Here is a 27,518-nt window from a genome sequence, read left to right on the forward strand (position 1 = left end):
AGAACTGATCTTTCTGATCTAGGAACTGCTACCTAAGATGCTACCCTATAGAAACCAAACCACCAGTAGTTGAAGATACATAAGCACAGTGGCTACTATTTTATTCTGAGGCAAAAAGTAAGTAACAAAGTGACTGTCCACAGAGAGCATGCCTAAGGGAGCCACAGCACAGCCACGTCTTAGAGCAGTGTGCCGCCTTTAAAAAGAGGGGGTTCATGTTATCCAGGAATGTGGAGGGATTTCCATGAGGTACTGTTGAGTAGAAAACAAAAAATGTGCAAAATAGAAGGGGTAAAACTACTACCAAAACCCCCTACTAAAAAAAATACATGATTCTATATGTCGATATAGTGTTATGAGCATGAGAGACATATAGAAGATGCATAAATTATGTATTAAGACCGTACTACGGCTTACAGGAGAGAGAGGACTATGATAGCTGGAGAAGGTGAGAGGCAGAAAGAGACAATGCAGGCTGGACTAAAAATGTAATAGTATGTTTGCAATGAGACATTGTGTATTTATGCAAAAATACACTGGGAGGTGTGTATATTTAATATATGCATGGGCCAATAAAAAAAATCTATGAAGAAACTGGTTTGACAATTTTTTATTGTAAAAATGCACTGTGAAGAGAGCAGAAGAAAAATTTAAGAAGCATGCAATTTTCGTATTACATCAAACAAGTATATTCTGATTGTATTATTTCTTTCATTTGTTTGCTAAAGTCGAGGTTCCAGTAGCACAAAGAAGCACAGTTAGGAATCACACAGAAAAAAGCCTACTAGTCAGTTTGGCTAAACAATACCCTCACCTTCTAAAGCTTACTAGAAATTTTTTAGTATTAGGAGTTCTAACAATCTTTTTTAAGGTATCAAGCATAAAAGGAAATGAAACCTCCAAAGAGGTTTTTCTTTTTTGACCTGAAAAGAATACAAATCAAAAATTCTATCTTGTGTGATTAGGCTCTTACTGCTTGTATTTTAATTTATTTTAAACTGAAATAATTACCTTCTCCGATCTTTTTTTTTTTTTTTTTTTTTTAACTTTTGAACACACAATGTGAAAAGGTGTAAGTTACTCTGAGGTTTCTTTTGAGAACTGTTATCTTAAAAAGAAAATGTAGAAGTAACCCTAAAGACCAGGATTTGAGCACACACACAGTGTGGAGTGAGGGAAGAAGCTCAACTTAGCTAGTGTCCCCTTGCTCCAAACCAATTTTTTTGAAGGGCTTGGACTAGCACAAACATTTCCAGCCAAGTAGTAGGTGCTATAGTATAAAGAAGTGAAAAACACTCCCTCTTCTGGTCAGATGTAAGACCACAGCTTAATAGGGCTGGAGTAGCAGGTGTGTGTACCTTAAACAGACAACATGCAAATCAGTTTTACGAAATGACTGTCAGGAAAAACTTCTTTTTTGCAAATATAACTAAAATACGGATTTAAATACTGAAATTCTGCCTTTAAAATCTGAAGCACAGCCAACTTACAAAGCTAATGACTGCTATATGTAGGACACAAGAGTAGCAGTGGTGAAAATCAGTAATTTATATATATTTTAAAAATATTAATTTCTTTTTTATATTAATTTCTTGTTTAGTTTTTAATAAAGCCTGTTTTTACAAAAGAATTCCAAATACTTACCCTATTTTATTAAGCTATAACAAAGAGTTGTATATTTATAGATGTTTTGATACATATTGATATATACAAATACACAATGAACAATTTATATGTATTTATTGACGCTGTCAAATACTCAGATTTTCACTCCCTTGTTCTGGTGACCCAAATCAGAACACTGAAGTAGTTTATTAAATCAGAGTAGTACAAACCTAGAGGGTAGCTGTGACCAGCCTCCATGTGAAGAATTGATATGATGAAATACTGACATATATTCCCAAAGTAAAACAGTCTTTAAAGTACTGTACATAGTAATACAATACTAAAAATCCAAGTGTCCACCAATAAAGGACTGGTTAAACTCCATTAATAAAGTGGAATATTCCAATCTCGAATATAAGCAAAGCCTGAGAGTTACAAAGTTTTATGCTTGCATCACATTCTTTAAGACTAATTAATTTTAGAAATGAAACAAAGGCTAGGTGCCTGTAGCTCAGCAGCTAGGGCGCCAACCACATACACTGAAGCTGGCAGATTTGAATCTAGCCCAGGCCTGCCAAACAACACTGAGAACTAGAACCAAAAAGTAGCCTGGCGTCGTAGTGGGTGTCTGTAGTCCCAGCTACTTGGGAGGCAGAGGCAAGAGAATCACTTGAGCCCAAGCGTTTGCAGTTGCTGTGAGCTGTGATGCCACAGCACTCACCCAGGGTGAGACGCTGTCTCAAAAAAAAAAAAAAAAAAAAAAGGAAAAAGAAATGAAACAAAATTCTCCTCTACTTGACTCTGGATAGGGCTATACAATATTAGTATAAGAAAAACAAAGAAATTAAATACTTTGTTTTTGGGGGAAACGATGGGCTGGCATTTTCAGTAACATTAACTTCATGAATGAATGACTGCTCATATTCATGATTGTCTACAAAAACGTGCCTCTCCGGGAAAGACACACCTCACACGTTACTAAAATTTAAAACATTTAATAAAAATGTGCAATAATCTGAAAAATACCTACTTGGGGGGGGGGAGAAGTTGAAAGAAGAAAATGCAGTGCCTAGCAAATAAATTGCCAAGAAACAAAAAAGAATAAATAAAGTGGAATAATAGGCAGTCTTTAAAAAGAATACAAGAGAGCCATATGCATTAACAGAGCAAAGTATGTAAGATAAATTATTAAGTTAAAAAGGCAAATTCATAGAAAATCCAATTTTTCATATGTGTAAGGGGGAAAAACATACAGGTAAATATTATTTTGTCCAGGATTCATAGCCTTCCAAGGCTGTGTCAAACTGCACTCCTGAAAGATAAGACGAAGGAGCTTTCTCCTTCTGACCACGCGTTTATCTTCTTATCACTGTTGAATTGCTTTTACAAAGTATTTTACTTTAATAATTAAAAACAAAAATACATGTGTTTTTAATTTTTTAATCAACATATTCTTGTTACCGATGCAACATGAGCAGTCCTAAGAGAAAGAACATGTTCTCTTTTGTTTCCTGACTTACTTAACTAGAGTACTATAACATTAAAATCAAACAAACAAAACATTGAAAAGAATAAAGTGACCCCCAAACTGGGCATCACTGCGAGACTTATTTTTTTCCCCTACGATCTTTGGGAAATGTCTAAAGACTGATAATAACACATTCAGGTCAGTGCACCTCATTAAAATTAATGCCCATGTACAAACGGAAAGAACAACCTTCTGATCCATAAGCTACAATAAATGCATCCAGCTGCTTAAACCAAAACCCCCCAGTCATTCCTCCTCCCTTACTCTCCCAGCCCATCAGCAAGCCCTGCTGGCCTTAAACTTCTGACACAGATTTCAATTCAGCCCGCACCTTGTGCCTCTGCTGCCATAATCCTAACCCAAGCTTTCTCTCCAGGTTTCATTCTCATCTTACCTAGTACAAAGCAACTCACAAACTGGTCTCCACCTTTGACCACTATGTTCCACAAAGCAACCATAAATCAGATCGTGACACCTCCTGGCACAAAATTCTCCAGTGACTTTAACCCTTAAGGCTGTCGTGGCTTGCAGGACCCAGTGTCATCTGCCCTTGGCCTCTCTTTCTTCAACTTCAACCTAGACTCCTTTCCTCCGTGCACACTGTTCTTCGGCATCCTCACCGGCCTTTCTGCCAAGCAGATTTCCCAGGATTTTTGCACTTGCTAGTTCCTCTGTGTGAAACACTCATGCACCAGATCTTCAAATGGGCTTGGCTCTCTTTCATCATGAGCTTAAATATCAATTCCTCAGAGAGGGTTTCTTTGAGTAGCCTTATCTAAAGTGACTTGCCCCAGTGCTTCTCTCTCACATTATTCTAGCTTGATCACTACTTGAAATAACCTTATCTCACCTGATTTCATCTTTCTCTATCTTCCACAATCAGAATGAATATAAGCTGCATGAAATCAAAGACATTGCTTTTCTAATTTAGTGGCGAGCAATGCCTAGCATATAATAAGCACCCGAAAAAAAATTTGTTAAATGCATGAATACCAGTGCCATCATGATATAATACACAGATATAATAAAGACATAGATGTCAGTAAGAGGAAAAAAATAAAAATCAATATTTTATTACTAGAAATTTAAATGTTGCTCTCACAAATGGCATAAATAACACTTAAAGATATCTGGTTATGATACAACTAAGAAAAAAATAAAACTATTAGCTGTGAAAAGAACAGACCTTTATCTGAAGGTACTAAAGCTATCTGAAAATTTTAACTAACATTATTTGGCTTGTAGTAAAGAAAAAAATGAGTACACTATGTTTACTGCACATCATGCTAGTCAGTGATGAGTTTAGGTCAAAGGCCTGGAATTTCCTTCCAGAATTAAACTAATGTCTACCTTGACATCATTTATGTTTTCAGGTGTTTGTTTTGATTAGTTCCCTCCCTGGCTCATTCCTGACTGCTGGAGAAAGGCCTGGTGTGGGTGTAGTATATGTACATATGTATCTGAAGCAAAAGAACAAAGTATTTTTTGCTCTGCAACAAGTTTTAGTCTTTATACTGACAACAGAAATAAATGTGTCAGCCAATTCTCCAAAGAAGCCTTACAAAATATTATGAGGCTCATACAAAAAGAGGAGTTTGGCTTTGGATAGCTGCTATGCTTTAAAGTTAAAGAAAGTAGAACTGGAGGAAGAGAACTCCAACGACTATGCTAAATCAAATATCTACCTAATATCATCACATCTCTGAATTACTAAATGTTCTCTCTGAGGTAACAGGTTTACAGTGCTAATCCAGGTACTCTAAGCAAACTTAAAATTCTACTTGAGCTAGATCATCTGTCACTAATATTTTCTAACCCGCAAGATTCACTGTATCTCCTCTGGATTTTCTTTCAACTCTATGCATTTTTATTATGTATGTATATACAAAATAAGCAGGTATTAGTAGGTGGAAAGGATGGCCTGTTTGGTACACTGTATTCATATGAATAAAATTTAATTTAGTAGTTTGATCTGTCAACTGGGAATAAAATCCACTCAGTGGGTCATTAAGAACAGTAAAAAAAAAAAAAAAAAAAAGAACAGTAAATAAGGGCAGTGCCTATGGCTCAGTGAGTAGGACGCCAGCCTCATATACAGAGGGTGGCGGGTTCCAACCCAACCCTGGCCAAACTGCAAAAAAAAAAAAACCCCAGGAAAAATGCTTTGTAAATCACCAAGAACTATTAAAGGTTGTTATTAGTGGCTGGGCACTGTGGCTCCTGCCTATAATCATAGCACTTTGGGAGGATAGGGCAAGAGGATTACTTAAGGTCACAAGTTTGAGACCAAGCAGGTGGGCAACATACAGAGACTCTACAGAAAAAAAATAAAAACAAAAAAACCTTCTCCCAAAAAACCCGCTAGCCTGGCATGTGGCATGTCCTAGCTCATGGCTGAGACAGTAAGATTACTTGAACCCAGGAATTTCAGGTTGCACTGAGTTATGTTCGTACCTCCACACTCTAGCCTGGGCAACAAACAGAGCAAGACCCTGTCTCCCCAGATGCACCCCGCCAAAAGTCACTAGTGGATTTTTAAATGAATGCCAATTCTAAAACAATTAACTATTACTGAAAGTTATAAAGTATAAAAAGGCCCAGATTATAAAAAAATAATGGCCAAATTTAGCACACCTGAGAGAAAAAGGAAACACATTTACTTTATCTAAAAGTGCTACTTAATAGTCAAATAGAACAATGCATTTAAAAGATTCCTGAAGCTGTTATTTTGCAGGTCTTAAGTCAATCAGATAAGCAAAAGGGGCGTGTGTTCTTTATTAAATAGTGTGTGTCATCTTTATTAAATAACAAAACCACTGCTTTGTGATGCAATTAGCTTAAATTATATTATGGCAATAGTTGGTCACAGGTCACAACTATGTGAAATGTTAACAATGAGAACCAGCATTTTTGCCAAAACCAGCCCATCAGATCTTCTAGATGTAAGAGCCCATTTTGCTCTTCACTACTAACATTCTCTGAAACCCATTAATTAGCTCAAAAAAGTATGAGTAATTTCTCATATGAGTATAAAGAATTTACCCATCCTCTGATAAAAATGACATTTTAGAAAATAGAATTTATTCTGGCTGTCAATTTTACAGTATTTGTGATATCTGCAAGTAGAGAAAGCTATAAGATCACAGCAGTTTTTCTGTGTGAAAGTTACTTTCATAAAGACATGAAAACCCCAGATTTATACATTTCCATTTTTGAACAGAGATTTGAGAGAAAGGGTTTTGTACCAAAGCCCTACCAGCAGACTTGCATGCCACTCACAGTGGTTCAATAGATGATAGAAATCAATAATGACAAAGGGTATTAGTCTTCAGTGATCTTTTTTGCAGATCAACATGAGGTTGTAGAATTCTGCTTTCAAAGTTTGGTATTTCCTAGAATGAGGATTGGCCTCAGTAGATAGCTCCTTAAAAAGAGGAAAAGAAATACAAAAGCTTAAGCTGGTGTTTCCCAAAACATGGAGTGGCTATCATTCCCCAGCATTAATAACATTAAACCACAAGTAAAAAACGTACTACTCCCTTTCCAAATCTCTTGCAATTCTTCTGATAACATCACACTATTGTGGGGATAACACTTGCCTGGTCTCCTTAACAAAGGGAGTAAGCCTCAGGCATAGGCAAGAATATCAACATAGAATTAAATAATCTCTTAACTGCACTTATTTTTACATTTACCATCTGTTATGGTAAACAACACCAGTTTTCCCCTTTATTGTTCCATAAAATTCTCTTTATAAATGGACTTATTGAAATAAAGTGGTTTACTTTAAAGAAAAATATTAAGTAGACTTAAGACAACAAAGAAGCCTTGCTCAGACTCAAGCTGAGGCAAAAGGTGAATAAGTGAATCAGCCCACTAATCTGAGGCAAATACTTCAATGGCTGACATTTGAACAGGGTTTTGATTAATAATACAGATTCCAAATGTGGTACCAGTCCAAGCTGAATTAACATCATTCATCTGTTTCCCTTGAGTAAGATCACCCCTATGTCTGCAGAAAAGACAGATTGGAGCAAGTAAGATATTTTTCATAAACAAAATTCACTGAAACAGCAGCGCACAGAGCAGCATGAACGTGCAGTCTGTTGGAATGACGGGTCATGGGAACCTCTGACAATATACAACCCCATATAACGCAAAAGGCACCCCACAAGTCATCCATTACCCTATGCTAATGCCACTGTTCAGATCCAGAGTAAATGTATGTAGAAGTACCACACCGTATATGCTATTCAATAGCCAGTTTACAACCAACATATTGATCACTAAACTAACAGATCAACTAAGATTCTCACTTCAGAAGAATGGTGCTACTGGCCCTGGGGAACAGCACCAGCTCAGCTCTCCTGCATACTTAAAAGTTTTAAAGGCAATTAATGTGACATTTCCAGCACATAATATTAAGATTTAAAACTTAGTTAAAAAGTAGGGACTCCTTTCCTGCCATCCTTGCTAGACTCAACAATCTCTTAGTGCAGATATGTGTCACTCACTATGCCAGCCGCTGGGAGTAGACAGCAGCAGCTCCACCAGAGGGGACTACATCTGCAGCGAAAGCCGTGTGTCCTGGCCAGCTTGCAAATCAGAATCAGCCCAGGAAGATGTTTAAATGCAGATCCTGAGTCCTATCCCTGGGATTCCATCCAAGGGGTCTGAAGTGGGCCTGGGGAAGCTGAACACTTGGGCAGCTACTCTTTGATGCAGGTGCGCAGCAGGTTTGGGATCCACGGATTCGAATTAAATTTCTAAGTCTGAAATTAGCTGTAAGAAACATCTTGCTCCCCAAAATACTGAGTAACTGAAGAGAAACGTGAGGCATACTGGACTATTTCAAAACATTAAAACTTCATCAAGAAAGTATGATATTACTACATAGTTCCAAGAAAGCAAGCAATCTATACTATGAAAGCAATCAGACTATGAAAAACTAGAAATGCCAAAATGGAGTGGTGCCTGTGGCTCAAGGAGTAGGGCGCCCGTCCCATATGCCGGAGGTGGCGGGTTCAAACCTAGCCCCGGCCAAAAACCAAAAAAAAAAAAAAGAAATGCCAAAATGACATTAGAAACACTATTACTGCTCAAATGGAAATCCTGAGAAAGTACAGGACCTCTTTCTGCTCTGAATAATAAGTATGGGGCATCTTACTTAGTCAGAATAATTTTACCAACAACATTAACTGACTTACATGCCTTGCTGCCACTGTAGCAACTTTTCCTGACCTAGCAGCAGCGGTTTTAAAGGAACTGCCTGTTGGATTCTGTAGCAAACTGCTCATTTGTTCAGAAGTCACAGAGAATACCAGCAATACATGAATTCACAGGAGACTGCCCCCACATTTTCACCAATTTCATTTAAAGATAAGAAAATACAATCCTTTTCTTGCCAGGTATGCTTTTTTCCTAATAAATGCAATAAACAGTTACAAAGGTCACTAGGAAAGATTCTGAATTTGAAAATGTTTGTTGTTTTTAACCATGGAAAATAAGAATGCAAGAATTGGCCTCCTAGAATTTCAACAACAAAGGAGAGAATTCCAAAAACACTCTTTTCCGTCACAACCCCTATCTCCAAAAGATAGAAGAGGCAGTGTTAGCACTGGGAAAGATTGTTGGTCCAGGGGAGCCTTGTCCACATCTTGTCCCTTGAAGTGAGTGGCGTGTCACTTGAGGGCCACTGCATGGTACCTCCCTCCATTTATGCAGTTACTCTGCCAACTCTCCCGTCCCTCCAAACCTCCTGTAAATTCTACCAGCCTTCTCCTCCACTGCTGCCTCAAAGAGGGCACTCCTGTTATTTCCCAGCAGAATTCCTCTCTGAGCATTTGGCCCTCATCTTTATGTCAGACTCCCTTGCCAATAGAGGGACAGTCCTCCACCCAGTCAGTGGCTTTGTTAAGTCGCATCTCCAGCCTCGCCACAGACGTCCTGAATTTTGCATACATACTTTCCCATTTACAAGTTTAAAGCTCCCACCTTCTTTGTCATTAAAAAGTATCTTTTTAGGAGGCACTGTGCTAGGGGACTGGTAGAGAGAAAAGGCAGAAATATTATTTTAAGAAACCTTTCCCCACTCATACACTAGGAGGAAAACAGAAGGAAGATTAAAAAAAAAAAAACAAAACCACTCCATAAAAATATGTTGTTACCATTTAGTGAACTATTCCTAGAAGAGGGGACCAAGAGGGCTTTTTTAGTGCTGCAGGAAGTCCTGGGGAAGTAACACTTTTGAATGTTTCCTCTCAAACCTCCTCCTAATTCATTCTACCCATCAATTCTCTGTAGCACGACTAGGTCACACCACTTTGGTTCTAAAACATCAGCAACTGGTCCCCACCAACACATCAAGAGAAAGGGAGTCTGCCGGACAATGAGGCCCTGTGAGCTAGTCCCAGCCTGCCTTTGCACTGTGCTCATCCTCACATGGGCATCAGCTCTGGCCAATGGGGATGCGTACAGCACATTCCAGACTGCCTGGAATTTCCTGCCTCAGGTCAACCCTGTTGCCAGCCTGGGGCCACCAAATATGGTGGTTCAGTGCACAAAATATGCACCCCTCTGTGGCAGCCCTATCCCCATCAAAACACTTTTCATTTTAGTGGATCATAGGTAATCTTTCAAAAATATTTTCTACATTTTCCACAATGGAAATGCATTCCATGTTTAAAAATTTTTAAAAATTACAGTATAAAAAAATCTGTTCTATGCTAACATAACGGGTTATTTTCTCTAAGAAGTCTTCTCTTTGGGTTATTCATTAAGATGCAATCGTGCTACTCCTATTCTTTTTGTTTGTTTGTTTAGTAGGCCCGGGTCAGGTTCGAACCCACCACCTCCAGTGCATGGGGCTGGTGCTCTAACCACTGAGCACAGCCACCCAGCCTCTACTCCTATTCTTTTTTTTTTTTTTTTTTTTCAGGGTAACAAAGAGATTTTATTTAGGAAGAACAAAGAGAAAGTTTAGAGCAATTCCAAAGAGAGTTGGAAATGGGTCCCTCTCTTGAAGGAGAAAAGATGAGAAGAAGGAGTCGAAGGCCTGCAGGAGTATTAAATACTCTATTTGAAATGGGCGGCAAGTCTTCCACTGGCCTGCCTGCGCCTCCAGGTAGTATTGCCCTTTTCTATTGGTCTCTTTCTATTGGTCATTGGTTACCTAGGTTACTTCCTATCCATATTTTTATGGGCACCCAGACTTCCTAGATCAGCAGGCTGGGTTTTCCTCCCACTCCCCTTAAAGATTCTTTCTCAGAAGTTTTTGTATCTACACAATAATCTTCTTTTATGTTTGATTCAACTCTCATGGCTTTCATCGGATACATTTTTATTTAATCATTTGGACTTCATTTTTTTTTTCTTTTATTGTTGGGGATTCACTGAGGGTACAATAAGCCAGGTTACACTGATTGCATTTATTAGGTAAAGTCCCTCTTGCAATCATGTCTTGCCCCCAGAAGGTGTGGCCACACCAAGGCCCCACCCCTCTCCCTCCTTCCCTCTCTCTGCTTTTCCTCCCACCCCCCATGACCTTAATTGTCATTAATTGTCCTCATATCAAAATTGAGTACATAGGATTCATGCTTCTCCATTCTTGTGATGCTTTACTAAGAATAATGTCTTCCACTTCCATCCAGGTTAATACGAAGGATGTAAAGTCTCCATTTTTTTTAAATAGCTGAATATAGTCCCAGCTACTCGGAAGGCTGAGGCAAGAGAATTGCTTAAGTTTGAGGTTGCTGTAAGCTATGATGCCACGGCACTCAACTGAGGGCGACACAGTGAGACTCTGTCTCAAAAAAAAAAAAAGTAGCTGAATAGTATTCCATGGTATACAGCTATTTTTTTTTTTTTTGAGACAGAGTCTCACTGTGTCGCCCTCAGTCGAGTGCTGTGGCATCATAACTCACAGCAACCTCAAACTTAAGCAATTCTCTCGCCTCAGCCTCCCGAGTACCTGGGGCTACAGGCACACACCACAACACCCCGCTATTTTTTTTGTTGCAGTTGTCATCATTGTCCATCTGGCCCAGGTCAGGTTCAAACCCGACAGCCTGAGCTACTAGCCCACCAACTCTACTCCTATTCTTAAGATGTTGGTCTGAACTCTACTCCTATCCTTAAGACGTTGGTCTGTTTCATGACTTTAGACACATCCTTCCTGTATCTACAGCTGTACCTGTATCTCTCACTCATGCCTATTATGTGCTAAGTATTGTATTAGGATCTTTGCCCATGTTACTTAACTAAATCCCTACCCAGAACACATAATGTGGGCATTATCATCTCTACTATAATAAAGGAAGCCAAAGTTGGATAACTTGCTCAAGGCAAAGAACTAACCTATGGTTCTTACAGGCTTAAATTTAAATCCAGTCTAGTCTGGCTACAAAATTTTAGCTACAAAATACTTAGTAACTGACTATTGCTTTTTCTAATGCTAACCTCTCAGAGTCATAAGCAGCAAAAATTTTTGTACTCACTCTGATGCCTACCTGAGGACCTCACCCAGAAGCAGGAGTTCAAAAAAACCTTTTCATGGTTAAATAAAAGATTTATTCCTTGAGAGAAAAATGTTGGGGTGATTATAATGGTGTAACTCTTAAAATGACAGCATTCCCAAAAGCAAGCCCTGAAAGTTCTAACTTTAAAAAGTATTGCAAAGCTCTGCAGACTCACTAGCTCTACAACACCACTTCACTCTCAGTCCAGCAACACCTCTTGATTCTGAACTATTTTCTCTCCTTCTACTCTTTTCAACTATCTGTTCCCAGCAATTCAACCAGTGAGATGGAACTGTTTTATTTTCTTACATAACCCTTCAATGTCACCAAGCTGTTTCTCACCCTGGTCTGTGAATGATCAGGTCTCGCCTATAATGCTACCTTCCTCTAGTTTCTTCCTCCCTTCACTAGCCACACTGGCCTCTCCAGGTCTCTGTGTTGGCTATTCCCTCTGCACTGAATGCTCTTTTTCCAGATCACTGCCTGAGCTGGTCCTTCTCATTACTTGGGGCCCAGTGACAACTCCTGAGAAGCTGTCTTTAAACACTCTATGTACTCAGAGTGTTTAACTCTTTAAACACTCAAGGAGAACCTTGTTGTTACTCTGTTTCAAGCTTGCATTTATAGTAGTAAGAGCAAGGAGGAAACAACTAAACAACTCGCAATTATTTAAAAAATGTATCTAGTTACTTTGCCTGTCTCTCCAATTAGATTACAACTCTGGAGGTAGAAATCTCACTCAGTGCCTGAAACAATAAGGGCACTCAGCTACTTTTGATTTGCTATTAAAGCAAACTAGGCACAAAACGAAGTTTTATAAATCAGAATATTATGTTAAACACTTTAGGTGGCATTATGATAACGACAAAACAAGTTTATTTGTACCCTTCAATGATTAACACCCAAGATTTAGGACTACTGAACTTAAGAGTTTCAAAATCACTTTCCCATTTAAAAAAAAAGTCCACGTGGCCATATTATGAGTGTACATATAATTCTATTTTTAATTTAATTTATTTTTAATTACTTGATGGGGGGAAGGGGAGACAGAGCCTCATTCAGTCACCCTGGGATTGAGTGCTGTGGCACACAACCACCTCAAACTCTTGGGTTCAACTGATTCTCCTGCCTCAGCCTCCCAAGTAGCTGGCACTTCAGGTACCTGCCACAACGCCTGGCTATTTTTAGAGACGGGGTCTTCTCTTGGCTCAGGCTGGTCTCGAACTTGTGAGCTCAGGTAATCCACCCACCTCAGCCTCCCAGAGTGTTAGGATTACAGACATGAGCCACTGCGCCCAGCCTTTATTTTTTTAGAGACAGGGTCTTGCTGTTATCACCCTGGTTGGAGTGCAGTGGTATAATCACAGCTCCCCACAACCTCAAACTCCTGGGCTCAAACAACCTCCTGCCTCAGTTTCCCCAGCCGGTGGGACTACAGGTGCATATCACCACGCCCAACTAATTTTACTTCTATTTTGTAGAGATAAGATCTTACTATGTTGCACAGGCTGGTCTCCAACTCTTGACCTCAAGCAATCTTCTTGTCTTGGCCTCCCAAAGTGCTGGGATAACAGGCATGAGCCACCATGCTCAGCCTTATATATGTAAATTTTAAAATCCACTATATTCATAACCAGGGACTCTAAAAGGAAATAAACCTATAACTATACTGATGAAATATAAAATTTATAAATTACACTTTCCCTGTCTAATTCAATAAAAACCAGAAAACGAACATCATTTTCAATAAAAATCAAAAAATACTCAACATCTGATAGGTATTAACTTATTCACTGAATTAGAAAGCCTACTTCCTGACGGAGGAGAGATATTATGCCCTACCATGCCATCACTGTCCTTCAGTTTAATCCTGCTTTACCTTTTACATTCTAATAATGATTTTTTAAATGGTTAAGCACTTACCATAATGTGATTGAAATGCCTGCGGTTTGACAACCTGATTACAGTCGTTACATACCACCAAGTAGAAATCATCGTGGGCTGGACAAAAACCAAATATTGGCATGTCTGCAACAAAGAAACAGAACATCACTCACTTATCTGGTTCTGATGGATACAAAACCATTTGGGGGGGGGCAATACTTTCTATAGGAGTGGCCTTATTATGAAGTAGTATCAGGACAAATATCACTCCAGTTTAAAAGTAACTGATGTGGCACACCACGACTACTGAGAGAATACTCAAATCAGACATATGGAAGAACTTTACAAAGAGGTAAAATAAAGTACACCAAAAATCATTTATTAGAAGGTGAAATAGACAAATCTATTAAAATGCAAATAATGAATGCGTGTACAAAAAAAATGTAACATCAGACGAACTCTATTCTTTCTCTTATGGGAAAGAATTGGCAACCCTATAAAATGCTTAGTAATTCATAAAGCTGTACCATTTAATGGTCTTATTTGTTTATGCATTCTATTCCAGAAATCTGGTCCCTGAGTTCTCTGGAACATTTATAAAGTGAGCAGAAATTTCACTGAAGAGTAAAGTGTCTGTTTTTGCTAGCATGTAATACAAAGAAAATTATTTTTATACTTTCTTTTTCAGGTCACTTCAGTGCAAATACAGCATTTCATACATTAGTCTTAGTTTAGTTAACAGAATAAGGTAGGATATGAATTGGTGTCTTTTTTCCAACAGTAAGGAGTCAACTTAATTAAAATGCAAAAGTGAAACTAAAATATCTGCATATAGATGGGAACTGAAAGTAACTTAACACTTGATAAATATGGTTAATTAAAAAGGAACAATTATAACAATAATCTAGAAACAGAGCTAAAAGATCAGACCTAGAATCTAAACTTCTCAAATATTTCAAAATTGATGATTTAAAACAAGTGTTTCATGCTACATGCACTATTTAGAATATCTGCAATGAATAGAGAATTAGAAAATTTCAGATAAGCAAAAGTTTTAGTAGATCAAATACCACATTTAAGGGGGGCAGGGAATAAAAAAGGTGATTAGCATCTGCCTTCTTTCCTACAGATTTAATTTCATACTTTCTCCAGCTTGAGTGATTTTGGTGGTTTTTAAAGGGAGGAGAAAATGCCCTAAGAAGATGTCAGGTGATGGTAATCTCTAAATTACCAAAGTGCTAATCTAATATTCACACATGGCTATAGCTCAAATTTTCTTAAACAGTTTTGAGTACACTGAACTGCACAGCTAGCTAGCTGTAACTCCGACACACGCTAAGGCCCAACAGGATTCTGGGATGCAGTTGCAGCATCCAGTAGTCTATTAACTATTACCTCATTTCATCCTCACAACATCCCGGGCAGATACCATTCCACCCCCTCACTCAAGAAGAGGAAACTGACTCATTGACAGGTGAAGTACTTTGTCTAAGGTTAATAGCTAGGAGTTGATTCTGACTCATGATGTGGCTTGGATTTGGTACCTCTTATAGACTAGAGGAATAATGATTTCTAGACATTCCTTCCAGATTCCAACTTCCATAAATTGGAATGTCTGGGCTGAACATCTTTGCACAAACTGATTAGATAACGGAAGATTCCAGCAGACTGCTAACTTCTGTGAGGATGCTTACTTAATAAAACTAAGAGCCAAACAATATTCTGTTTTCCTTGAAAGCATGCCCATATTGAGTTAAATATAGTACATGAGGAGAATGGGAAAGGTTAAAGCCACACAGTGATATACATGTAATAAGCGATTCTTCATGCTTACAGTTTGTTGACATTTCATTCTAAAATTTAAAGCAGTTTAGCACAAATTCTATATACTCCTATGCTAAAGGCCTCTGATACAAAACTGTTAATAAGGAAAATCTGTATTGCAGAAATGCTGTAACATTCATAACTTACAACTGAAATCGTAAAATCGGTACCAAATCAAGTTTCATTAATGCAATCAACTCAGTTAATTTTATTAAACAGCAGTTAAAATAGCATTAAATAAATGGTCTTAGTTCAGTTTTAGAGCTGTGTGATGTGATCTCTGTGGTTTCCCACAGTACTCAATATCAAACAATGATGTTTAAAATATATCACTTTGCCGGATACCAGACACTTCTGTAGACTACCCCTCTGCCCCTTTAAAGTTAAAGCATTTAAAAAATAAAAAACTGTGCTGATCCTTTCAAGTCATAAGGATTCAATCTGCCATGTAATATGTACGTAGAAAATTATTCTTTCTTGCCCTGGTTCTTTTGATCCTTTTGTGAGACCTACGACTAGTGTAACTAAAGAGCAGAGATCATTCTGTAAGGGACCAGGAATCTATACTTCTGTCAAAACTTCAATTTCCTCAATAACTTAAGATATATTGCAATTGATGATGACGGTATTGATAACAATCACAAACAGGTGACACATGTTTTGACACCCTACTCTGTGCCTTTGCTTATATGGTTCATCCTATTTATTTCCAGTAATAACCCTAAGATAATCCCTATTTATGGAGAAATGAACTTGTTTAATACCACAAGCAAGAAAGTAGCATGAGGACACAGTTTGTATGACCTGTAACCTCAGTTCTTGATCTCCCATCAGTGCCTTGCATCTCCCTAAAAACACGTGCACATATGCACACACACGTATGTATGCACACAGAAAGAACGATAGTGTATTTAAATCTAATTTATGCTACCCTACAAAATCAAGCTCCTGTTAAATTCTAAAGTACCTTTAATTTTAGCTTTCTAAATTCTTTACTTTCAGATATCCATATTTGGAAGTAAGCTAGAAGATACAAAATAATTTAAATGTCTTCTTCAGGGGCAAAAAAAAAGGAGTTCTATATCCTTTTTCTGCACTGGGACATTCCACAGGCCTTAGGAACAGAACGTGGAATGTTGTGTCAACTTAAAGAAATGAAATAATTTGTGTTAGAAACAGAGGTATATTTCTGAATATTTTTAAAGCATAAATTCACAATTAGTTCAATTGCAAATTAACATATGTATCTTGCCCAAATACATGGAAAAGCTTGATTTACAACAGAAAATAAAATACAGAGTCGAACCAAGTTTATTGTTTTTTTTTTTCATTTTTTTATTGTTAAATTAAAAGTTTACAAAATACACCTGAAATATATAACTTAAGCCATTAATTATGTAGTTGAAAATGACAAGTTTTTAAATTATACTTGAATTCATGGATTCTGAACTGATTTTAAAGAATAGATTTTATTGTTTAGTAAGCCTGAAGTCTTTCTCAGGATTTGGGCCACCTCTATGTTCTAATTAGTGGTGTGGGGTCTAATTAATTTAGCAGTATACTAGAAGGGACTGGGTTAAAGCACATGAACACATGAGCACATGTGTGTAGAAACTGTCACGTGCAGATTGAAGGCCCTCCCCGGCAAAGTGGACCCCAAATGGTGGTGAATGTATTTATGACTTTGGTGCTGTTATCTCCATTTCGAGGACTGTGCTCTGGAAATTTGAATGGCATAGCAAAGCATTTAACCTTTCCAGTACTCTGAGTGTCTCCCTTCTCCCACGCATCCCAAGCTTCAACATGCCAATGACTCCCACGTTTCTATCTCCAGCCCAGACTGCTCCCAAGCTCTGTCTAGTTTCACATACCCGATTGCCTACTAGACATCGCCATCTGGATTTCTCATATATATTTCAAACAGAACAAGTATGTCTAAGATAACTTCATTCTTGACCCTTCTCTGCTTGCTCCTTGCCCCAACAACCTTCCCCCTTTTAGGAAATAATATATTGATCCCCCAACAGCTCAAACTAAAAACCCAGGTGTCATCTCCGACTCCTGTCCCTCATCACAGCCAGATACCAACAGGCATAGTCAGTTCCCTCCTAAAACCTCTGTCCCCTTCTCTCCAGTGCCACCAGCACCCTTCCACCGATCGATGGAAGAACTCTCCTAAATGATCTACAATCCCCTCCACAAGACTGCCAGATTCTTTAAAATCATCCGCCAGATCATGTCACTCCACTGCTTAAAATTCCCCAGTGGCTTTCCACTCCTCTTGGAATAAAATCCCAGGCTTTGCCACAGCCCCCAAGGCCCTGCCAGATATGCCTTTGCCTCCCTCTCATCCTCTGTTCCCTTGTTCCCCACTCTCCTTGGCTCACTCTGCTCCAGGCACACTGACCTCCTTTCTCTTCTCAGACCCAGAAATCTCTTACCCAGCTAGGCTCTGCCCTTGTTCTTCACAAGATGCCTGGCACATTCTCACACATCAGGTCTCAGCTCAGCTGTCACCTCTTCAAACCCTTCTCTCCCCTACGGGCACTCTCTATCACTGGCTAAGAGTGTGGGGCCATTTCTAACACTCAGATTCTTGGTTCCCATTGGATTCTTGGTTTCCTTGATCAAGAGGGATGTGACCTCAGGCAAGTTCTACTTTTCTGAACTTCACTTTCTTCATTTATCAAATAGTAATAATCATAGTACCCACTTCACCAGGCATTTCACAGGATAGAAAAACTAACATAAGTAATATGGGCAAAGTCTTAGAAGGGTATCTCATGCTAGGGAGTGCTTATTCAAGGGTGGATACTTGACAGAAGTCATGCATCCCCACTGGTCAATAAACTAGGGCACACAGACATTGAAATCTCACAACCTAGTACCCAGGTCTGCCAGACTCTTAATGTTGGCAATTTCCAGCCTTCTCCCAGAACCATTTTCCTCCATGCCACCCCCACTCCCAGTGCCCAGAGTCAGGATCTGGTGGCTTCCACTCACCTAGACAGATCTCCTAAGGCCAGAGTTTCTCTCTCCTGCAGCCTCCTCCCTCTAGACCTATAAAGCAATAACGGCACTTCTCTGCTTAAAGACCCCTGCTGGCTTCAAAGTGAGGCTTGGATCCCTGACCTACTTTTCTTGCAAGTGAAGGCCTCAGCACTCTCGCCCTTCCATGCCTACACCCTGATTTGATATATTTGTGTCTCAAGATTCTGGGTATTCCCCAAACCTGCCTTTTTCTCCCATAACCCTACATTTTGGCCAGAAGAGTTCCCACAGCATGGAAAGCTTTACCCTATCCTTCCTAGAATCCATATCACTCAAAGCCCAGCTCTTTCTGCTAGGCTCCTACTCATAACATTGATACCTTCCTCTAAAGACAGCTCTTCACTCACTGATTTATGATATGTGAATAAAAATTTAAAATAAAAACTGTCTGACAGCAGGCTCCTATCCTTGCCCAGCAAAGAGCCTGAGAACTCTGGGAGTCCTTATCCTGTGTTTAATAGCAGGCATGTGGAACTTTTCCACATCTTCCAGTTACTCTAAGGATAGAAACTAAGATCCTTGACCTGGCCCACAGGCCCTGAATGGTCTGGTGCTGCCTCTGTGCATCTAGCCGATCTGACCTCGGTTTTGTTCCTGGAGCACATCATGCTCTTTTCTGTCACAGCACCCTGGCACTTGCTGCTGCTTCTGTTGAAACTCACTTCCCCCAGATCTTTACTAGCATGTTGCTTTACTGCATTCCTTCTTAGCTTCAATGTCACTTCCCTGGGCTACTGGCTACACGGGCCCCCTGTTATATGGTCTCAGAGCACCAACTAGCCTTGCTACACAGCACTGTCCCGTTTGTCACCATCCATCTAGCTGTGTGATCTTTCACCTCCTCCGACAGGCTACTACTCTAGCGACAATGCCTAATGGTGCCTAACCTGACTGACAGAAAGCAGCAATGAATACATGGTATGTGTTAAACATTACTTAATGGATAATAATTGATATATCACACTAAGTCATGTATCTGCCATTATAAGCCAGAAGGTTATAATTGTGCCTTTATGTCATTTAGTGACACATGGTCATCTTCTGCTAGAATCGGGTCTGCCATTCAGTGAGATAAAAGTTCAACAGTCTTCTTTCAACACATTGTAATCGTATCTGGAGGCAGTTTCTGACAAAATTTCTGTGTTTTAGGGTCTGATTCTCAAATCTCCTCATTGGTGAATTAGTGTATCCCATGCTGTAGCAGTTCCACAGTCAAACTACTAAGACTCAAATCCCCACCTTCCTCTTACTAGTTATGACAGCATAGTTCAATTATTTAACCTCTCTGAACCTCAGTTTCTGTGTCTGTAAAATATAGTTAACAGGACTTACATTTCATAAGATTACTATAAGTATTACTATGAGAATTAAATGAATAATAATCCATGGAGAGTGCTCAGTAAACATTTAATAAACGTTAGCTAAAGAAACGAAAATAAAAAACTGACACATACTAGAAATGTTTGTTCTAATTAGAAATGTTTGTTCAAGGACAGTTGTCACTAATGAAACTCATAGGAAACTGACATAAAGCAGGCCCCCAATATCTGCAGTTTCAATTACCTGAAAACAATAAATGGAAAGTTGTAGAGACTCGGCGCCTGAGGCTCAAGCGGCTGAGGCACCAGCCACATACACCAGAGTTGGCGGGTTCAAATCCAGCCCAGGCCCGCCAAACAATGACGGCTGCAACCAAAAATTAGTCGGGCATTGTGGTGGGTGCCTGTAGTCCCAGCTACTTGGAAGGCTGAGGCAGGAGGCTTTCTTGAGCCCAAGAGTTGGAGGATGCTGTGAGCTGTGATGCCATAGCACTCTACCCAGGGTGACAGCTTGAGGCTCTGTCTCAAAAAAAAAAAGTCTAGAAATAAACAATTCATAAGTTGTTTTCTCTTTTTCTTTTTTCTTTCTTTCTTTTTTTTTTTTTGAGATAGGGGTTTTGCTCTGTTCCCTAGGCGTGGAGTAATGTGGCCAAAATGTAGCTCACAGCACCCTCAAACTCCTGGACTCAAGCAATCCTCTTGCCTCAACCTCCCAAGTAGCTAGCACTACAGGCACATGCCCCACCATGCCTGGCTAATTTTTCTTTCTTTCTTTCTTTTTTTTTTTGAGACAGAGTCTCACTTTGTCACCCTCGGTAGAGTACCCTGGCATCATAGCTCATAGCAACCTCAAACTCTTGGGCTCAAGTGGTTCTCTTGCCTCTGGCTCCCGAGTAGCTGGGACTATAGGTGCTCACCACAATGCCTGGCTATTTTTAGAGAGGTCTCGCTCTTGTTCAGGATGGTCTCAAACCCGTGAGCTCAGGCGATCCACCTGCCTCGGCCTCCCAGAGTGCTAGGATTATAGGTGTGAGCCACCATGCCCAGCCTCTAGATATGGGATCTTGATATGTTGCCCAGGCTGGTCTCAAACTCTTGGCCATGGGGCAGTGCTTGTGGCTCAAAGAAGTGGGGCACTGGCCCCATATGCTGGAGGTGGCGGGTTCAAGCCCAGCCCCGGCCAAAAACTGCAAAAAAAAAAAAAAAAACCTCTTGGCCATGACCTATCCTCTGGTCTAGGCTTCCCAAAGTGATAGGATTACGGATGTGAGCTCCCATGCCAAGCCACTTAAGCATTAATTTGTGTACTGTTTTAAATAGAAGGACGAAGTCTTGCACCATCCCACTTTATCCTACCCAAGATGTGAATTATCCCTTTGTCCATAAACTCCATGCTATGGATGCTACTATGCTACCAGCCTGTTAGCCACTTAGTAGTTAACAGTTATCAGATGGACTGTAGTGCTCCTGGTATCGCAGAGCTCTGTTCAAGGAACTCATACTTTACTTAATAATGGCCCCAAAGCACACCTGCGATGATGCTGGCATGTTTTTGTAATTGTTCTATTTTATTAGTTGTGAATTCCTTACTGAGTCTAATTTATAAACTTGACTTTGTAATAGATATATATATGCATAGGAAAAAACCTACTATATTTAGGGTTTGGTACCATCCTCAATTTCAAGCATCCACTGAGTATCCTTTGCAGACATGGTGGGCTACTGTATACACCAAATAGCAACTATTTCACAAGGCAAGCTCCACTCTCATGTGGTTCTTGTACTCCAACTGCTGACCACACACTCCTCCTTGTAGTCCATCCAGGGGAGAGTGAGGGAGACATGCTTGGGCTCCAGCTGTAGAGAGCCAATGCTTTACTCTGCAAGCCAGCAAGCACCCAAAATTTTCAACAAGGAAGTCAAATGATTCAGTCTGTAACATTGGCATAAATATGGATCAACTTAGATCAGAGGGTGGTACCCAAAGGCTGATGCAAAAGCCACAGTGAGACTTGTAAGAGCCTGTGCAGTGAAGATGAGGTAAACTATACTGAAGACATGATCTAGGAGACCCTAAAAAGAACTCAGGAGACCACGAATATGGGGTGAGGTAGAGGGAGAAATTCCAAACTGAGTCTGGGCTTCCTCACTATGGCTAATGTAAATGCATACAGTATTGGGAGACAGAGAATGGAAAACATAAGTTTGCTATGGCAAAAGAGCCCAGAGGTTAATTAAAGGCACAGGCTCCAGAGCCAGACCGGCTGTGTTCACATCTCAGCCTTGCTATTTCCTAACCTGTACCTCAGTCTTCTTATCTATAAATGGGTGGAGTCATAGCACCTACCTCACAGATTGCTGAGTGAACTAAACGAATTATGTAAAATGCTTAGGATAATGCCCACCACACCAAAGTACCACATTTTGCCGTGTACAATGTACCCTATTTTGCCAAAATTTTTGAGGGAAAAAATTATACATGGGTAGTATGGCTGGGAAAGAAGGAAGCCCAGTGGGCCCCCCATGCCCTCCTACCTGGGCCCACCAGGCACACAGGTTGCAGTCCAGGAGCGTCTGGGATCCAGTGGGAGCAGGCCAAAGTAGCCTCTGCTGAGTACCACAATCTGGCAAGGAGTGAAGGGGGCAGTGTGGGGTTAGCAAGGTCCTCACAGAGAGGACTGGGGCCCCACACAGTCCCTAGGTACCTGTGTGGCTGCCCAAAGGCCACGCAGCCTCAGAAGCTCCTGCCCCACTGGTCACGCGTGTGGCCCTCTCAGTGGCAGCCCCTGACATAGAGGGAGGGAGAGCTAAGGCAGAGAGGGAAAGAACAGCGTTCAGAGAGGCAGTGAGATCTGCACATTTTACCAGGGGAGTGTTACCCCTCTCCAGTTAGGACTCTTCTGGCCAAGAGCCAGCCTGAAAATCTGGGCCAAAAACATGGGTGCACTTTATACATGGGAGCACATTATACACAGCAAACTACATAAAAACCAGTGTATGGTGCCCCATGATCGCATTAAGGTACACAGCTATGATTTAATAAAAAAAAAAAAAGTATGAGCCATTTTATCATCTTCCTCATCACTGTCCTTTCATCTTTGAGCTAAAAGTAGCAGCACTTCCCCGAGCCCACTCTGTATCCTCCACTTTCCTCCCTCTAGTAACCACAGTGATGTTTTTAAATCATAAATGTCACTTAGACCAATTAATCTCCTTAGTGATTCTTAACATAGTCAGAATGAAAACCAATGCTTTAAAGGCCCTGCCTAATGTCTACAACTGTGACACTGCATTTTCTTCACACTCTCCATTCAGGTATTCTGATAGCCTTGACAGTAGGGCCAGTTCCACTTTATGGCCTTTGCTAATTCTATCCCTTCTGTATGTACTGCTTCACCTGCCTGTTCTAGGGCTCAGATTACACTTCATCAGAAAGACCTTCCCTGACCACCCAATTTAAGGCAGACCACTATCTCCTGGAACAATTCCTTCTTATTAGTTACCTCTATTTTTGCGTGCTCTCTCAAGATTTAAGCTCCAGGAGGACAGGGGCCACATCTGCATAGCACAGTATCTGGTACACAGTAGGTTCTTTACAAAAGAATTTGAGAACGACTTCTGGAATTGGACTTTTTGAGTTCAAATCCTAACTCTATCACTCACCCAATGTGTGACCTTGGGCTAAGTTACTCTTAGTATCCCCTATGTAAAATGAGTAATAATGAAGATGAAAGAATTACCACACATAAAGCCCTTATAGGCCAGGTGTGGTAGCTCACACCTGTAATCCCAGCACCATGGGAGGCCGAGGCGGGCAGCTGGCCTGAGCTTATGAATTTGAGATCAGCCTGAGCTAGAGTGAGACCCCGTCTCTAAAAAGAGCCAGGCGTTGTGGTCAGCGCCTATAGTTCCAACTATTCAGGAAGCTGAGACAAGAAAATCACCTGAGCCTAGGAGTTTGAGGTTGCTGTGAGCTATAATACCCCAGCACTCTACCACGGGCAACAAAGAATAAAATAAAATAAAATAAAATAGCCCTTACAATTGTGTCTAGCACAGAGCATGTGCTAGGTATGTAATGCTATTACAATTATTTGTTTTTATTGGCCATTGCTTCCAATCTCTGCTGATCTGCAGCCACCACCTCTTGTGATACTATGTATTAAGTACTTTTGTGTGTTAGGTATTCGGGTATTGTACTCTAATGCATATAGAGAAGTACTCTATATTCATCATTCATTCATTCATTCATTCATATATTGAATAAATATAGAATGGCTACTATTGCTGGAGCACTATTCTAGGTACTGGGTATATATCAGTAAACAAAAACCACAGAAACCAAACAAAATAAAACCCTGACAAGCATTAATACATATAATAATAACAATAAAAGTTTACAATTACTGACAGCTTCCTGTGGTAGAAGTACAGTGCTATGTATCAACTCATTTGACCTATTAAGGTCAACATAACCACTTTATACAAAAAAAAAAAAGCAAGTGAAGCATAAGGTTGCCTGCCTCGTATCACAGGGCCAGTAAGCAGAGGAACTGCAATCTGAAGGTATGGTCCTGCAAGGTACACATTCTTTACCACCTTATTACACGCTGATTACCAATGCTTCTCAGTGCACACCTAGAATTCTTCTGCCTCTCCCAGGGAATCCCCCTCTCTGCTGTCTTGTTCCTTCAAAGTCAGTCAAGGTGTCCCTACCTGACAGCAGACTTCTGTGGGTACTTCTAGACTGTCTGCTCTCATTGTTGCTCAAATATTTCCTGAGATACCAGGACTTTCAGTCCTATTAGTGTTGGACAGACTTCTAAGTATCCCGAGAGACAAAGAAGGCTGGTCTCCACATAACTAAAGTTTTACTACAGTCAGTCACCAATATATCTCAACTGTTGACTCTCAATATTTGGTAACCCAAAGCAGCACATTTTAAAAGTTTTTAATTGCTGTTAAAGGGGTATTGGAATCTCAACTGGGAAAGAAAAAATAGAATTTCCACCCTCCACAAGCTCATCTCCCTAATTCATATCATTTATTCCAAAAATTAAAGTGGATTTCTCTTTGACTGAAAAAAGTTAAATGAAACCAACCAGAGACTAAAAGTCTAATCAGCAACTTGCCAAAATGTATGAGGTTTGGACCTGTCTGAACCAACGCTGTCAATAAATTTTGGATTTAAAGAAAGAAAAATGAGATGTTTCAAGTAAAAGCAACCAACATAATACCAAAGGACCAAAGAGCTGGAAAAAAAAAATATTCCTAATATTTATTAATCACCAACTACAAAAGGCCAATGTTATCATAGTGAACTCCAAAGTAAACATCAAAAATGCTTACATGGCCATTGCTTATACTCAAATTGAGATATAACGCCTTGGTTAGAACAGAGAAGGCAAATATCAAAACACGGAGGAAGAAAGTGAGAAGGGTGATACCAGCAAACAATACGGCAGTACACAGGACAAGCTATCTGTGTTCCTCAAGCTACTCCTCAAAGCACCATTAGCAAATTCTGACTTTCAAGGCAGAAACCAAGCTATCAATGCTATGTGTCCTAAATTTGGAAATGTCTGCCAAAATCCTTACCAAATCTCACTTGCATCCCTACCATTTAGTTAAGAATATAACCTAATGGTAGGATGTTGGCTCTAAGAGTCTACCACTTAGCTGGCTTTGTCACTTTCAGCAAGGTACTTAAACCTCTAGGCACACAATTCTATATTTAAAAAATGATGAAAACAATAATATCAACTGTAGTTGATAGCTGGCTTGAGTAAGTTAATTCATGTAAAAAGCTAAAGTCTATGCCTGTTTAAACACAGTAAGCACAGTGTATGTAAGGGTTCAATAAAGAACAGTGTTTATTATTATCATTTTTACTGTGGTTGCAGTTATTATCTCATGACTCAGTTAAGAATACTATTCCTTTCTTTGTTCAAATGGCAGCCAATATTGCAACTCATGCCTGCCAGGTATCTGATATGCAAGCTGCAGAAAACTCATGGCTCTCATACAACTAAGAACAGAACTAACTATAAAATAGCATTTGCTATTAACCACTTTAAAACATAAAGTTAGGTCATGGCAGGATTTAGGTCTGCTATTTTGCTATTTGTTTTTTAAACGTATTATATCTTTTAATGTTCCTCTATCCTTCTATAATTGCCTTGTGTTAAACTGATATTTCCTAGTATACCATTGTAATTTCCTTGTTTTTCCTTTACTTCTTTCAAAGTCCCCCGCCCCCGTACTCATTCTGGGGATTACAATCAACATCTCACTTCAGACAACCTTGTTTGAATTAAAACCAATTTAATTTCATGAGGATATAAAAACTTTGCTTTGATATAGTTCTATTATGGGCCATATTTTGCCATTTATTTGCTTGTCTCATAATTTCTTGTTGAAACTAGCCAATTTAAGTAAAAAAAAAAAAAAAAATGTGGCAACTCTAGAAATCATTCCTGTCCCTGTCTAGTGACCTTCCTGGACTAATTACATAAAGTCTGTGTTCTCGGACATGTGTGGTCAAGTTTCTGCTTGGTCAGCTTAGTGATCAGCTAATTATCTGACACAGATTTCCTTCAATGCCCTGATCCTGTAAGCTCCCAGCCTTTACTAAGGGGCTCTGTGCATGTGCTGAATGACCCCTTCAATATTCCAACAAGTAGTTTATGACTGTGCTTTAGCCTTCACTTCCTGCTTGGACAGAGCCTCAAGGTGGACCAGAAGAGAGAGATTAGGGCCTTCTCAGTTGTTTCCTGGGCACATGCACTATCCTATATATGTGACTTTCTAGAGTCCCAGTGTTTAAAGCCTCAAATGACATCTCATTCCCTCGTGTTTCCTATTTACTTTTCTGGTCAGCCTCTCGGGAGCTCCAGTTGGTATAACCACCTCAGCCAACTGTGATTTTAAACAGTCACACCCTACAGACAGGGCACCAAATGATCTCTGGGCAAACCCAAATAAAGACAAGTCCTGAGAATGGAGATTTTCAGGGAGCTCTCAGATAAGTCAAACAGTGACAATTCTCAGAGAAGAGAGGTCTGAGGGAAAGCCAAACCCATTCTGTCCCCTCTAGGGGCTGCTAGCCTGCTATTTTACACAGCTTCCTACCATAGTTGTAAGGTTGTTGATTTTCAATGTTCCTGTGCAGCCGGGAAGAAGAGGTTGAAATAAGGCTAGTTAAAACACTACAGAGTTATATTTACTTACAGAGATTCAACCATTTTTCTTAAATAAAAGCTCATCACATCTTGCAAGTGTTTGGGGTTAGTTTTCAGAATTATGAAAAGTTTAATGTTTGCCAGCGTTCTTAATGCTTTTATGGCAGGGCAATTTTCAGAGGTTCTTACTCTGCCATTTGAAGTTCTTAAAATACATTTTAATAGAGGATAATATCATTAGACTGTTGATAATTATTTGCAACATTCCTCAAACTGTAGTGTGGAGAATGAAGGTGCATGGTTCAAAAGTCGAAGTGAGGAGGCCAATCAAGAGCTGTCGGCAGCAGTACAGGTGAGAGACGCCAGGTAGCATAGACCTGGGGATGGCAATGTGTTAGCAAAGAAAGGATTTGGGGTAGTTAGAGGGAACTGTTGACATGACTTGGTTAATAGCCTGAATATATGCTTGATGAGGAGAATGATGCCATGTTTCCCATCCTGCAGAACAGGATAGATGGGTGGCACTAATCTCTGGGAAAGAATCCTGGAAGAATGCCAGATCTAAGAATGAGGAACATATATTTGGAACAGCTAAGGGCTTCTCAGACAT

The 27,518-nt window shown here is 39.8% G+C and overlaps 1 protein-coding gene across 6 annotated transcripts in view; it reads right to left on the reverse strand.

Moving 5' to 3' along the window:
* Window positions 1-27,518, reverse strand: part of ATXN7 (ataxin 7) — a 160,118-nt gene that overhangs the window by 43,936 nt on the left and 88,664 nt on the right. For all 6 annotated transcript variants that reach the window (XM_053600831.1, XM_053600827.1, XM_053600830.1 and 3 more), the window contains one exon: window positions 13,573-13,677. In XM_053600831.1, the coding sequence (XP_053456806.1) occupies window positions 13,573-13,677 (105 nt within the window). The remainder of the gene's footprint in view (window positions 1-13,572; window positions 13,678-27,518) is intronic.

Source organism: Nycticebus coucang, chromosome 8, assembly GCF_027406575.1.
Source record: "Nycticebus coucang isolate mNycCou1 chromosome 8, mNycCou1.pri, whole genome shotgun sequence".
In the NCBI taxonomy this organism is placed as follows: Eukaryota; Metazoa; Chordata; class Mammalia; order Primates; family Lorisidae; genus Nycticebus; species Nycticebus coucang.